Here is a 16,140-nt window from a genome sequence, read left to right on the forward strand (position 1 = left end):
ATTTTTCAAAAATAGCAGACCTACAAGCTCGTGGCGCGCTATGAGCTTGTAGATCTGCTATTTTTCAATAGCTGAAGCATAACGTAATGCTAACACCAAAAGGGGTTGCCGCTTGAAAATGTATCTTGTTAAAGTGACAAAAATGCCTATTGTCAATAATGATAATAACCAGAAGCTAGTTTCTCGTGTGACTCTCTCAACAGAGAGAAGCATTTTCAAAGTATGAATACATGTCTGTGCTAATCGCTGGATGATTGGCACACATGGAGCAAATGGGCAAAGAAAACAGCAACTAAAATACAATGCATCTGTCAAGTTTGTGATTTTATTTTTTATTTGTATTTATGTTACTTTAATCCCTTGTCATCTCCTGTACACAGCTAGCGCACAAACTACACACACAGTATAATCATTGTCAACCTGGTACTGTAGATAGACTGAAACTGGCTATAGTGGCCAATGGTAATTATGGTAAGCACTTCTATTTTCATTATTTGTGAAGAATTCTGGAATTTCTGAAAAAGACTTGCCCAAGATAGGGACACCAGCTGGTTGCTAGTGGATGGTGGTACAGTAACTCTTGAGAGTGTACAAAATGGAACCAAATGGGCCCACAAAAGTTAATTTGGTTCCATTTATACTCTCTGAGCTATATGAACACTGAGGATTCTACAGCATACAGTAGATTGGAAATGAAAAAGGTTGAGTGGGTCACTGCTGTAATACCATAAAGAGGTGGATATAACAATGACATGCCTGTGTATCAACTACACTACTGATTCTTAAGAAAAGTGTGTCTATAATTACACTGGATGGACATTATATTTATGTTGAAATATACAGTATTAAATTGCCATTCGGCTCATACTTATAATGGCTGTTTGACAGACGTATTATGGAAGCGATTTGTGTAGGAGACTCAGGACACTGATATATATGTTACTCATGTCAGAAGTGTTGTTCGGCTACAGCATAGAACATGAATTATAATTGAAATGCAGGTTCTGTGGGATATATACAGTTGGAGTTTAAGGCACCAAATGTACCACTATCCACAAACAGTGCAGTTTTTCATGACAACCGCCATGTACGGACAATGGCTACGTTTACATGAGCAGTTAAATCCCCTTTTCATTCCGAATAGAAGTTCAATCCTATTAAACGTTGTTATGTAAACACCTACAAAAACTTACATCCGAATGAAAACGCTCGATGCGATCTAAAAACCATTCCGATGTCACTGGCCGGATTACTCCGATTTTCAATGCGATTGAAAGAAATTTGACTCATGTATACACTGCTTCGGATGTAAATTCATTCTGGTCTTTCTGAGCATGCTCCAAGGCGCTCATATCCAAGGCGCGCCGTCGGCGCCGAGGAGTTTGCACATAGAGCGCGTTATTTCGTTCCTTTTTTCAGATCCGAAATCCACAAAAAAAACGTGGAGCAGCAGCAGATGAGATACCCCTGATCTGTGTGTGTGTGTGTGTGTGTGTGTGTGTGTGTGTGTGTGTGTGTGTGTGTGTCACAGTGTGTGTGTGTGTGTGTGTGTGTGTGTGTGTGTGTGTGTGTGTGTGTTCAACGGTCTCTCTCTCTCTCTCTCAAAAATAACGAGCGACCCGATACAATAATAATCATCAGTGTTGCGTTGCGTGCCCTGGCCGTGCTGTAGATACAAAGTATAGTAGTAGGCCTACAAATAAAAACGAGATGATTACCTTCCCAGCGGAGAAGCGGAGCCGCAGCGGGTGGGGAAAAAAAGACGGTAAACACTAAACATATATGCCCGCGCCGCCCCTATCCAACCATGCAGCAGCCTCAAAGCTACTGCGGAATGAAATTATGGGATTTCAAAGTATCGTCTTTCGTCTGTAATATCATGTTTGTATTGTTGAGACAGTCACAATGAATGAACTGCCTATATTTGATGTGTCCAACAGATGGCGTAGTTTCACGTGAATTAACATGTATCATGTCTTCTATCACTTCTCCATATAAACACTCATTCGGAATGACCATTTCCCATGTAAACTCGCGGCAAAAAACATTACATCGGATGTATTTTATTCGGAAGTATTTATTCGGAATGATCACCCTTCATGTAAACGTAGCCATTCAAAGGAGAGATACGCCAGGAACTATATTGCAATCCCTTTGAACAGTTGGAACACAGATGGAGTTTCTTTAACACAGAGACAGGTTCATGTTTTTTGTGTGTTTTATAATGACATTTGTTAACATTTTCAGAAACTTCTATATTATTTGTGTTGATGTCTTCTGGATGCTATGTCAGTGTTAAAGACTTTATGTTTAGTATCATATTTTTTAATGTATGTCTGTGTTGCCTTGAGTAAATAAATATTTTCCATTGTAAATGTCTTTGTCATTGTGTCATTCTGAATGTGAATGTTTGCACTTGGCTATGGGGAGAGGAAAGGTCACAGACCTTTCTAGGATATTGATTGACATATACTGTAACTGTAGGCCTCAGTGGCCTAACTTACCGTAATTCACTGACCTACTTCCCAACACATTGGAAGAGGATTAGATTAGATGAATGCATACATTGGCAATCCTGTAGTGTAAACAATCTATAGTGCATATGCACAGTTCTCCACTGATTGTGAATACAGGACGGGTGGGTACTAGGGAAATGTGGGCACCATTTTTTTGGGAAGACTGGGCAAGAGAGAGTGCAATAGGAAGCCGACTCTTCCTGCTGCCTACTCTCCCCTCACCCGAGGAGTGGGCACTAGAGGTGCTCAGTCTTTCAAGAAGAGTGGGAACCTTATGGGGGAAAACTGCACCTGTAAGAATGAGCTGTATCTAGCCAGTAGTCGCTGAAATTCTCAATTCTTTATTGTTGCAATGCCTAATCCTAGGCCTAACCCTAACCTCACTAAAACAATGTCAAATCCTAACCCTTCCCTAGTATACGCACTCTTCCTAGATGCCCAGTTTTCCCTAGAGAACACTCTGTTTTGGTACCCAGATTTCTCTAGTATATCCACTCTTGCTGTAGGTGCCCAGTTGTCCCTAGTGCCCAAAATGTTTTGGTCCCCACTCTCTAGTCATCCTCATGAGGAGCCCTCCATCGTTGCTTGCAGTTGGTGCCCACCCTTCCTGATTATGTCACACTATTTTGCATGTAGGCCTATCATACCCCAGCACAAGCTAGGGGGATGTTGCCTCTTCTTGATATTTCTTGGTAAGAATAAGCACCCCAGTACTGGGGGGGTTTAACAATAGGTGGACCCAAGGTTTTAACAAGCTGTAAATTACTATCGAGACAATTCGTTTACTAATCTGATATTAGCATCATCCAATGCTATTTACTAACGGACTGTCTCTTCCTCCCTGTCAGGGTGCTCTGTGAGAGTCAAACCCAACTCTTCTTTTCTTTGTTTTCTTTTGACTACCGCTGTGCTTTGTCCCAATCTGGTCTTAAGTGGAGGTCATTTACACTACCTAACCCTTGGTATATGTGTTGTGCAGCTGCATGTTTGCTCTCTCTGTGTTGTAATCAGTTCCAGTACCTCCGTCTAGGCCGGGTATGTCCTGGACTGGAGTTTCCAGAGGTGCGTGTTATTGATCACACAGGATCAAAACTGAACAAATCAAGGCAGATATTGACAAGCCTTTGCTAACACTATTTTATTTTTTACCACAAACTGTACAAGTAAAGGTTTTTAAAGTTCGTTTACAATACAATTATAAAATGTGCAGTGAATGTGAACATGAGTGCTTGAGCTTTAATTTCTACTTTAATGAAAATAAGTAATCAAACGAATTAAAACGATACATTCTGTGAAACTTAATAGGTTGTATTTTGAAAGTATCCTTCGAAGCCATGTGGACTGTAGTATTGACCGGGTCAAATGGTATCTTGTTTGGCGAACAGCCAGAAAACGAACCGCACTGTGATGTTTAACCCTACAGTGACAAAGACATGATCATTTAAAACAAGGTGAAATCGCATTCTCCTTTTGGAAGGCAAACAAAGACAGGTGTTTTCACTTGTTGTGTAAATCCAAACTTTTTGGAACCCTGGAGACTTTTATTACGTGACCCCTTAGTCCTGATTGGTTGTTCCCAGCTGTCTGTCAACTAAGAGCTTTATAAAACAGAGAGGGAAGTTCTACAGGCCAAACGACCATCGTTCGCCTGTAGGCCTATACAGCACATATTTGTCGTTCTAATCTTCATCGTTATCTTCCTCTCGACATGCATCAGGTCCTAGAATGGAGGCTGCTGTGGCTGCTGTGTGCCACAGCAGCGTGTGTGTCTGGGATAAGGCGAGAGTACTTCATCCGAATAGAGGAGGTAATCTGGAACTACGCGCCGTCTGAGATGAACCTCATACAGAACCGCACACTGCCACAGGATGAGTATGTGGTGCACACACACACACACACACACACACACACACACCCACACACAAAATAACAAAGTAGCGTTTGCTCTTATTCAACAATGGCTGCACAGTCAGTTGAATGTCTATACTTTTAATTATACCATATTTATGTAAATGTAATGTAAATATGTTCTACATACTGTCAAGGAATACGGTCTACTGTGTCTATTTATATTCATCCTACCTATTTAGAAAAGCACAATGTTGTCAACAGATATTCAGTTGTGTCAACTTGTGTGCCGTTAATTTATTGAGAATCTTTGTTTAAATATGTTTTGTTTAAATATAAAAAAATAATAATTATACAGTCGTTTTATAATACAAAAGATACAAAACAAATGGTTTGTTTTCAACAATATCTAACAACATATTCATACAATATCTGACATCAACAACATGGCAGGGATGGGCAGCATTTATTTCCAGAGGGCCATACTGACTTTGACAAAGTGAGTGAAGGGAATACACACAAACGCCTGGTGACAGGTGGGCGACCTCGCCCGGCTTTTCAAGGCAACCTCGCTGGACTTTGGGGGCGACCGTACAGGCGGGATATCCAATGAAAAGATTACTTACATAAAACACTTCAATGCCGTATCAACTATTAAACTTATCTGAGTTTATTAACACACCACCAATGTTGTTAATTATAGGCTATATAGTACATTACTGGAGAATTAAAAGTCAGCATTGCATTAAAATATCCCACAGCTTTACCTGCAAAATGCATTCAACAAAACATTCAACGATATACAAGTCTGTATATTGACACTTAATGCTGTTAAGACAGGACATCAACCAATTGTATACACGTTGCAATGACAAATAAAGATCTATCTATCTACATCAGAGGTTCCCAAACCTTTTAGCCTGTGAGCCAAAAGAGAAATGAGATGTTTGCGCGGGACTCAAACTATAGTGAAAATAGCCGATCTATACCAGTTCACAATGTGTCGTGAAGCGGCGTGTTGTGAGCTTGTAGATCTGCTATTTTCACTACGTCATAAACATTTTTTATTATTTAATTTATGGAATTTCTTAGATTGATTGATTGATTTATTCATTCTCTCTCTCTCTCTCTCTCTCTCTCTCTCTCTCTCTCTCTCTCTCTCTCTCTCTCTCTCTCTCTCTCTCTCTCTCTCTCTCTCTCTCTCTCTCTCTCTCTCTCTCTCTCTCTCTCTCTCTCTCTCTCTCTCTCTCCCCCTCCACCTGCAGAGAGGCCTCTGTCTTCCTAGCCCGTGGTCCCCAGCGTATTGGCTCCCGGTACAAGAAGGCTGTGTACAAGCAGTACACAGACTCCTCCTTCACGGAGGAGGTGGTAAAGCCAGAGTGGCTGGGCTACCTGGGACCGCTGCTGACCGCGGAGGAGGGAGACACCCTGGTGGTCCACATGAAGAACATGGCGTCGCACTCCTACAGCATGCACCCCCATGGACTCAACTACAGCAAGAGTAATGAAGGTAGGTGAAGAACACAGCATGCACCCCCATGGACTCAACTACAGCAAGAGTAATGAAGGTAGGTGAAGAACACAGCAAGAGTAATGAAGGTAGGTGAAGAACACAGCAAGAGTAATGAAGGTAGGTGAAGAACACAGCAAGAGTAATGAAGGTAGGTGAAGAACACAGCAAGAGTAATGAAGGTAGGTGAAGAACACAGCAAGAGTAATGAAGGTAGGTGAAGAACACAGCAAGAGTAATGAAGGTAGGTGAAGAACACAGCATCCACCCCCATGGACTCAACTACAGCAAGAGTAATGAAGGAATATAGGGATATATTATGACGACGTATATTAATTTGATATCGCTGTTGTCGAGCAGAAACTTCTTATCCCCATATTCTAACTTTTGCTGTTTTTTCTGTGTAAATTAATGCCATAGTATACACGACCCAGACATGGGCGGGTGACATGGTCTAGCCCATGTCTTAGCCCATACATAACCTATATAGAACCCAGACATTGGTGACCAGTTCTAACCCATGCACACTTAGCCCATATCCCACAAGAGACCCAGATATGGACGACCAATTCTAACCCACGCCCACTTAGCCCATATATATCGCACACTGTGCGGCCCTCCACACACAATCATTCTACAGCTGTGGCCCCCGACCTAATCTAGTTGAATACCCCTGCCATACAGCGTCACACAAAAGTAGCAGATCCACAAGTTTGTAGATCTGCTAATTTTTCAGGTTTTTTTTAATTTATTTATTTATTTGAATCTTGAGGTTTTTGGACATGTGAGTTTTCCACCCGACAGAGACGATCGTTGCTGTCAGGCAGGAACCCGTATCTGTTCAACTTTGTACACAGTTATTTTGTTTTGTTAATGCCATACTTCATCATACAAGTGTGTTGCAAAATGTAGTGAAAATAGCCGATATACCGTACAAGCTCACAACTCGTCGGGATGTGACACATTGTGAGATCTGCTATTTTCACTATTTGTAAAAGTTTTTTAGATTTTTTTTAATCAATATGGAACCGTTTTGGACATACAAGATTTCCACCCGACAGCAACATTATATAGCCTACTTTACATGCACGCACGCACGCACACACTCACGCACGCACGCACGCACGCACGCACGCACGCACACAGAGCCTGCCAAGTTTCTTTGTGTTAACCCTATGTGTGTGTGTATGTATGTGCGTGCCTTCCTTCCCAGGAGCCAAGTATCCAGATGAGACGGGTCCAGAGCAGAAGCATGACGACGCGGTGGCCCCCAGCGGCATGGTGACATACGAGTGGACCCTGACCGAGTCCCACAGCTCCACAGCGGAGGACGGCAACTGTCTGACCCAGTTCTACCACTCCCATGTGAACGCCCCGAAAGATATCGCCTCAGGACTCATAGGACCACTCATCACCTGTAAGAAAGGTAAAGATATCGCCTCAGGACTCATAGGACCACTCATCACCTGTAAGAAAGGTAAAGATGTCGCCTCAGGACTCATAGGACCACTCATCACCTGTAAGAAAGGTAAAGATATCGCCTCAGGACTCATAGGACCACTCATCAGAAAGGTAAAGCCTGCTCTAGTCTGTACCAGTCCAGACCGCACCAATGCGACTAGACACAACTCTTGTCTAGTTGTCCAGTTTCAAGGCCAGTCCACACCAATGCAACTCCTTGCAAACTACCATTGGGGATAATGGTTGCAAGTAGTTGCATGTTGCAAGGGGTTGCATTGGTGTGGACTGGCCTTTAAAGTAATTGCATCGCCAGTGTTGCAAAATTACTGAAAAAGCCGTGAATCAAGTGTGAATACTATAGAATAACATGATTCAGACATGCAGTGTAATATCAATATTATTCATAATCCAATAATGAACGATAATACATACTTAGCCCTTGATTCAGAACACACACACACACACACACACACACACACACACACACACACACACACACACACACACACACACACACACACACACACACACACACAGTGTTGGATCCTTCTTAACCCCACAGCAAAACATACTGTCACTGGTTAAAGGGATCGTTTCGTTTCCTTATTATTATCTTTCTTATGTTTTCTGAGCTCAATAGCACCCAAAAAACCTGAAGTTTTAACATCCTTAGATTTTCTGTGGTCTGGGGTTTTCTTGCCTACATGTGGACTGTGAGGTAAGAGTCCACAAATCCCATATATGACATAACAATTTGCCAGCCGATGTCACTGTTGAGGGATTTTGCCTATTTTCATTGCACCTCAAAAGGCTTCAGAACACACAGAGAAAACCCCAGACCACAGAAAATCCAATGAATGTTCAAAGTTCAGGTTGTGTGGGTCTAAGTGAGGTCATAAAACCTAATGGAAAAAACGTAAAATTAATGAAAACTAACGAGTGCCTACTTGAGCGCGCAAGTACTGTCGACTGTCAACTAGCTGTCAATGGCGATGTAATTACTATCAACTCGATAACTATCGAGATCTGCCAGTAAAACCTCTCCATGACTCTACCATAGGTTTTCTGTACACCTCTGTAAAACATTGGAATTAAATATTAAAGTCGGGTTATAACTGGCTTTCGATGGTGACGTAATAAAGGTAGGTTTCAGATGACATACTTTATATATGGCATTACCTTTAATCCACCCGACACTGAGACATACTGTATCTTTATTATACGTCACCATCGAGAGTCAGTTATACCCCGGCATTGGTATACATATCTTCATTACGTCACTCTCAAACTTGATACCACGGCATACATCGAAGCGCCGGATAAACCACATTACTTACGCGCTCTGCTTGAGCAAGTATTTAATGTCAATGATGTAGAGTAGGCTACAAGAATGCAAGTTGACTGCTCCTCTCCCATGTGCAGGAACTCTGGAGAGTCTGGATCTGGCTGGAGACGCAGGCGGATCAAGAGATTACCTGTATGCTCTGTTGTTCATGGTGTCCGACGAGAATATGAGTTGGTACCTCGATGACAACATCAAGAACATCACCAACCCCGCCCCAAACCTGAAGGCAGACGAGGAATTTCAGGAGAGCAATAAAATGCACGGTGAGTCCATGAACCACCCAGGAAACCCAGCTAATTTCTACTGCTGCAGTCAAAGGGGATTCCTCCCCCACTCCCAATATCACGTTATGTTACGTTATCATGTTATATTATCATAAAAATGGTAGTGTTTTGCCATTTATTTGGGGACCCACTTGCAAAACCCTCACAGCCCCAAAGTGGTCCCCAGCGCACACGTTAAGAATCACTGTATTAGATTACATTCAGCACCACCTTGGGGCAGGTCCAGGTAATTTCACCAATGTGACGCCAAGGATTCAAACCCCGGGCTGTCACTTGGCCTGGGGAGATATTAGGCTTGATGCATGAGCTGGCAGGGCTACTCTGACAGACGCGCGCGCACACAACACACACACACACACACACACACACACACACACACACACACACACACACACACACACACGCGCGCGCGCACATGCGCACACGCACACGCACAGGCGCACGCACGCACACACACACACACACACACACACACACACACACACACACACACACACACACACACGCACGCACAAAATCTGTAGCCTAACTCAGAGAGTGAACAATTTCAATTTGTTGGTTCTCTGAGTTAAATTATCTGTTGTTCTATGTAGTCCTGGATCCATTAAGCTTGTGTTTGTTTTGCAGGTGTAAATGGGTTTCTGTACGGTAACCTTCCTGGACTGAGCATGTGCCAGGGAAACAAGATCCACTGGCACCTGATTGGCATGGGCAACGAGGTAACGGATGATGACGTGAAAGGATGTTATATCATTATGTAACGTAAAGTCCTCAGTGTTCATGTACCATGAGAGTGTGACCACATGGACCAGTTGAAATATCTGATCCACACGCTCACAACACATGTAGTTCGGACCCAGAAAGTGTATAGGGAACCACTGCTTTAGACAAAGACTTAACGGTATAATGTTTCTAATGTGATCGACAGGTGGACATACACTCGATCCACTTCCACGGTCAGATCCTGACCAACATGAACCATCACACGGACACGGTCAGCCTCTTCCCCGCCTCCACCAGCACCGTAGAGATGGTAGCTGACAACCCTGGTCACTGGCTGCTGACCTGCACTGTGAACGACCACCTCAAGGGTATGTAATGTGCACTGTGAACGACCGGGTCAGGCCAGGGACCCCTAGGGGGTCCTCAGGCTCAGAGATACTGCAGGGAGGGGGACCAAATCTTTGTGTGATATAGGGACGTTGTTGTTTTATTGACGTGTTGTTGTGAGCTTGTAGATCTGCTATTGTCGGTGAAGAGGTTGTGTACAGCAGGGAAAAAGAGCAGACCAATAGCCAAACAATACGTTTACAATGTATTGAGGGTTTTAAGTTGTTAAATGTCTAAAAATACACATGAATATTAATCTAATATATGTAGTGTTATAGATTTTTTCTCTCGTCTGCAAGACTGCAACTATACGCTTATGCACTTTCAACCTGGCATCGCTATTTTGGGCATCATGTGTCGTTATTGTTGAACCCACCCTTTCTGTACAGTACTAGAAGCATTATACATACGGGGGCATCCGTTTATCACGCTAATCAATGGAATGGATTATAAGAAAATAATCGATTATCGATAATAACATTTTTTAAATTGGTGTGGTCCTCTACAGCTGGCATGCAGGCCATATTTGAGATCAAGAAGTGTTTCCCTAACGTCCATAAGCCCCGCCCAAACGGTGAGACTAGACAGTACTTCATTGCTGCTGAGGAAGCTGTCTGGGACTACGCCCCTACTCTGCCTACGGATGGGTATGCAACGCATGCACTCACACGCACGCACGCACACACACGCCTTAAACTTTTTTTTTTCATTTTGGGTTTCTGCCTTAATTGATAGTAGATAGTGGAGATGGACAGGACACCTGGGAGAGAGTGACATAACAGGGGAGTTACACGCAGCAAAGGTTGTCAGGAACGGGATTCAAACCCACAACGCCCTGTCAGGCAGCATTAGAGCCGATATGTGGTATGCACCTAGACCGCTAGGTCAGCGGGCACCCCCCCAGCACTAATCTACCATAATAACAGACTGATAGACACAGACAGACACTAAACACAAGAACAAACATATGGCCATCAAGTACGAACATACAGTATAGTATACAGAGACATGCATAGTTGCTGTACATACAACAAGGGAGGAGAGCAGCATAGTCATTATAGAAGGACAGTACAGTAATGAATGATGTTGGATTTAGAGAGGAGCACCAAATTATTGTGAATCATAGGAGTAGTAGATGACGAATACAATATTGAATGCTTTGCTCCGTGTGTGAACTGGTGTGTGTGTGTGTGTGTGTGTGTGTGTGTGTGTGTGTGTGTGTGTGTGTGTGTGTGTGTGTGTGTGTGTGTGCGTACGTGCGTACGTGCGTGTGTGTAGTGAAGCAGCTAAATTCGTAACCAAAGGTCGTGACCGCATAGGAAGTCGCTATAAGAAAGTTCGCTACGTGGAATACCTCGACAACACCTTCACCACTAAGATGCTCCGCAGCCCATATGAACTACACCTTGGAATTCTGGGTAATGTAGGCCTCATTTAGATCCTCCATTTTGTTAGGCAATTGTATCCACCATGTAAACAGCAATGGTTCTCAATGTGGCTTCCTGGGACTCTCGTGGTTCCTTTAGGGGAGTCTCTAAAGAGACCCTTACAAGTCTGTAACGCTGACAGTACATTTGTATTTGTACTGTCATAGTTGACGGGAGACCTTGAAATGTAAAAGTGGACGTCCTGCATGTGAGTGTCTGTGTATGCGTGCGTGCATGCGTGCGTGCGTGTGTGTGTGTGTGTGTGTGTGTTCGTATGGTGGTCGACAGTGCTTGTGTGCATCTGTAACACTTAAGACTCGTCTACCTCCACTGAACCATTGCCCTGTTTCTCTGTCTCTTTACCAATATCTGTCTGTCTTTCTATCTGTGACTCTGTGTGTGTGTGTGTGTGTGTGTGTGTGTGTGTGTGTGTGTGTGTGTGTGTGTGTGTGTGTGTGTGTGTGTGTGTGTTGGTGTGTGTAGGTCCAGTGATCCGTGCTGAAGAGCAGGACACCATCAGGGTGGTGTTTATGAACAAGGCCAGCCAGAACTACAGCATGCAGCCACACGGTGTACAATACAGCATAGAGCAGGATGGAACCCTGTATCACAATGAACTAGAGGGTTAGCGCGCACGCACACACACACACACACACACACACACACACACACGCACACGCACACGCACACACACGCATATACACGTACGCACACGTGCATGCACACACACTTATTTTACACTATTTTCTTTCTTTCTCTCTCTCTCTCTCTCTCTCTCTCTCTCTCTCTCTCTCTCTAACTCTCTCTCTCTCTCCCCCTCCGCAGAGTCCCACACCGATAAGAAACTGCGTGAGCTGAGGAGAGAACCAAGTGAGTTGAAAAATATTGATTGTTAATTATAAAAGATATGGGTATATGCATATTAAATAATCTATTTAGAGCAAACACTAATGAGTTCTAGAGAGAAGCTGAGCTAATTAAGGGCATCAACTAACTAACACACAATGCTATGAAAGATGCAAGCCACGTTTTCACTCAATTAATGAAAAGAGTGAGCTTGTGTGCACTGTGCCTATAATCTCTAATGTGTACACACATTTTGGAAACAGTTGGAGACAAAGCAATGAAATTAAGCTTTATAATGTCCTAATGACCATTCTCACTCAAATTGCCCACTTCTAATATCTTGTCACAAGGTTTTGTTTTCTGCTTGTGGTCGGCACCAGCCCAAAAAACAACCACATTATGGCTACAAGACTTATAAACAGGCCTGCAGACTGTCTACAGAACAAGGTTGAGCTAGAAGGCGATGAAGAATATATTAGAGCATGAAACCCTACCAGCACTAACGTAATGAATTGAATCACATCTCCTGTGTGCACAATGGACAGCGAATATGTTGACCAGATACTACTGAATATATTATAGCAGCCAGATGCATGCAATATATAGTATACATAATATACAGCGAATGGTAACAGATGCTACTGTAGTTACATCACAGATAGTACTGTAGATATGACAGCAATCGTAACATAAACTAATAATACAATCTTGTAGGCCAGCTGTCGACACAATTAGTTCATTGTGGGTGAACAGGCTACAGTATAACATCGAAATGCAATTTGCAGCATTGTCTGGTTTTTCCAATGTAATTACATCATAGTTCATTATGCACAAGGACTCAAAATTACTTTAGTTAATGAAAAGCATTTTCATCATCATCATACTATAATTCAGACAATGTCTGTCTGTCTGTCTGTCTGTCTGTCTGTCTGTCTGTCTGTCTGTCTGTCTGTCTGTCTGTCTGTCTGTCTGTCTGTCTGTCTGAATGTCTGTCTGTCTCCTCACCGCCTGCACCAGGTCTTGACGAAGCCCTTTTTCCAATTTAACAAATTATAAATGAATAATGAATTTATTAGTGAATTAAAAATAGGTCAACACTTGACCTATGATTACTTTATTCTGGAACATAGCATTGTAGGGAACAGACACCAGACTGATACCGTACTGTGCAATGTACTATTGTGTACAGTACATAATCATGGTTTTGTAAATTATCTCTATGGTCTTCATCGGCACGCACCTCACAGATCCAGAGTACATGAAATGTACAGTACAGTCCATATTCTTACTGTTCTTCTAAAACAGTTTTCACAAATACATGGTCAACAAAAGCGATTAAAAAGTAACTCTCCCCCACCCCCTCTTTCTAGGACTGGTGACTCCTCCAGCTCCGGCTTCTCTGGTCCGACCTGGCACCAAGCACACCTATGAGTGGGTGGTGCCAGTGGGTGCTGGGCCAGTGGAAGGGGAGGCAGACTGCCTGAGCTATCTCTACTACTCTGCAGTCGACGCTGTCAAGGACACCAACTCTGGCCTGGTGGGACCTCTGCTGGTCTGTAGACCCAAAGCTCTAAAGAAAGGAGTGCAGGTGAGAGCCGGGAGACTCTTGGGTAGAATAATTAAGTCTCAGCTGAATCCAGTTTAGAAACAAACTATATAGGCACGAGGACAAGGGGGTTCCACTGCACCTCAAGCCTATTTTAGGCTGGTCCGGTGCATCTCAGGAACAGGACTGGTACGGTATAAGGTAAAAAGGAAGGTAAAACTGGAGCAGACAGTTATATCCTTCATTTGTGACCCGATTTGAATGAGAGCCTGCCATCGTGCAAATCCAGGAGAAAACCTTTTTTATTTTAATGAGTTAATAGCACAGGCAGACTCTTCCCATACTAGAGCATGTCTGAAATAAGTGTCAGAGCTGAAATCGACATGTAAATATGAAATAAATGCTTGAACATGTAGCTAGGTGTAATGTTAGAGACAACAGAAGTGAACCTTTCAAGCCTGTTTTCTCAACTCGCTGTTTTCTGTAAGACATTACTCTATAAGCCATATCTCCAAAATTGGTGGGTCAAACTGAACAACCAATATGTCGATTTGAAGCTATGATCCCCTGCTTTCACATGCCATGACAAAAAAAAAAAAAAAAAAAACAATGGCAGTCCCTCAGTCAAATTTGGTCACATTTGTCAGGGTGCATGTAAAACAGAGAGAGGTTTCGATGTAACTATAACATCTTCGTCAGGTCAACGCATGAGGGTATCAATGTAAAGGTCTGTGGCTCTGTGCATGCTTGTAATCTCTCTCTCTCCCTCCCTCCCTCACTTTTGTCTCTCTCTCTCCCCAACTCCCTCTCTTTCCTTCCTTCAACAGAAGAACTACAATAAGGAGTTCAATCTCCTAGCCACAGTGTTTGATGAGAACCTTAGCTGGTATCTGGACGAAAACATCAAGAACTACGCCATGGCTCCTGCTACCGTTGACAAGGAGAATGATGACTTTAAAAAGAGTAATGAGATGCATGGTGAGGAGGGGACGCACGCACCCACGGTCTCACGCATGTGCATGGCCACACGCACATAATACGCTTCTATCGCCCTGATCAGTCAATACTACAATAATTCTAATACTAAAATGTCTGCCTCCTCAGCTCCTCCATCCACTGTCCTAACTGCTGTGTTACTGTAAAATTGGTGACCTGCCGAAATATGTGACCATCTTGTGGACTTACCATGACATCAATGTCCAAACCTAAATCACCGCTGTTTGTGAATTAACAGACAACAGACTGGACTACTGGTATTTAGGCCACATATTGCCATATCTCAATTCACCTCATGTGAAGTCCACAAGATGGTCACATTATTGACCAATATCACCGTAATCCCAGCCACGCTGAAGTAAGAGGCATTTATTGGAATTTGGCTTGGGATTGGAACCCAGTTCTACAGCACAAGAGATCTTATTTTTTACGGCTCTTGACTTACACAACATAATGACTTCTTGTCAAGTGGAAATATTGCACTTATACACTTCAGACAGTCCTGCTATCAACCAGTAGGTCTTCTTATGCACCAGGGTCTATAGTGAAACCACCTCCATGCAATGATGCAGATGTGCTAGTTATATTGTATTAACATAAAACATACCATACACATTGGTTAAATTATGATTATGTTTTATTTATTAAAACAACCTCTCGATTGTACATTTTGTGATATACTGTGGTATGGACTGAGGTACTCTATAGGGGGCCCTTAAATGAGTAAAGGTGTGTTGCATTGATGATGTCATGATGAAGAACAAAAAGGAAGTAAGTTGTGAACACGTTAGGCGAAATGGACATAGTGGCCGAATTTGGTATTGCAGTGCTGGGCCAGAGCTGGTCCGTTGACTATCATTGCGCGCGCTCATGCTGACACGTGGACGCTGTTTCATACGTGAACACGTGCAATGATAGTCAGTGGCCAGCGCATGTGTTTGGCCCAATCCATCCCAGAATGCAGTCTGTTCCTACCCGGAAGGAGGAGTGAAATCGCCTCATGCGCTTTTGAGCAACTTAATGCAAAGTGGATGGGAGGAGAAATCCGGTGCCGTCTCTATTAATATATACTCTAAGGTTATGAAGCTACCTTATTTCTCATTGGCGTTGATCTACAGCAATTAATAAATGTTACGCTCCCCGCCATTGCCGTTGATGTACGGCAATTGGTCTTTTATAGTGCTTTTAATTGATCAAGTAGTCGTAATGCTACTAATTAGCATCAGGTTGCTAGCTGGTGTTGTCAATAAC

The 16,140-nt window shown here is 43.0% G+C and overlaps 1 protein-coding gene across 1 annotated transcript in view; it reads left to right on the plus strand.

Moving 5' to 3' along the window:
• Positions 1-4,224: 4,224 nt before the first annotated feature.
• The window catches only part of LOC308310446 (ceruloplasmin-like), a gene marked incomplete at its 5' end in the record, with an annotated part of 21,157 nt that continues 9,241 nt past the window's right edge, over positions 4,225-16,140 (plus strand). The window contains 12 exons of the mRNA XM_080756788.1: positions 4,225-4,388; positions 5,630-5,874; positions 7,088-7,300; positions 8,758-8,943; positions 9,592-9,683; positions 9,893-10,055; positions 10,583-10,721; positions 11,353-11,492; positions 11,985-12,125; positions 12,327-12,371; positions 13,718-13,935; positions 14,721-14,871. Of these exons, the coding sequence (XP_080612914.1) occupies positions 4,225-4,388; positions 5,630-5,874; positions 7,088-7,300; positions 8,758-8,943; positions 9,592-9,683; positions 9,893-10,055; positions 10,583-10,721; positions 11,353-11,492; positions 11,985-12,125; positions 12,327-12,371; positions 13,718-13,935; positions 14,721-14,871 (1,897 nt within the window). The remainder of the gene's footprint in view (positions 4,389-5,629; positions 5,875-7,087; positions 7,301-8,757; positions 8,944-9,591; positions 9,684-9,892; positions 10,056-10,582; positions 10,722-11,352; positions 11,493-11,984; positions 12,126-12,326; positions 12,372-13,717; positions 13,936-14,720; positions 14,872-16,140) is intronic.

Source organism: Protomyctophum bolini (genome assembly GCF_963924005.1).
Source record: "Protomyctophum bolini genome assembly, chromosome: 22".
Classification (NCBI taxonomy): domain Eukaryota; kingdom Metazoa; phylum Chordata; class Actinopteri; order Myctophiformes; family Myctophidae; genus Protomyctophum; species Protomyctophum bolini.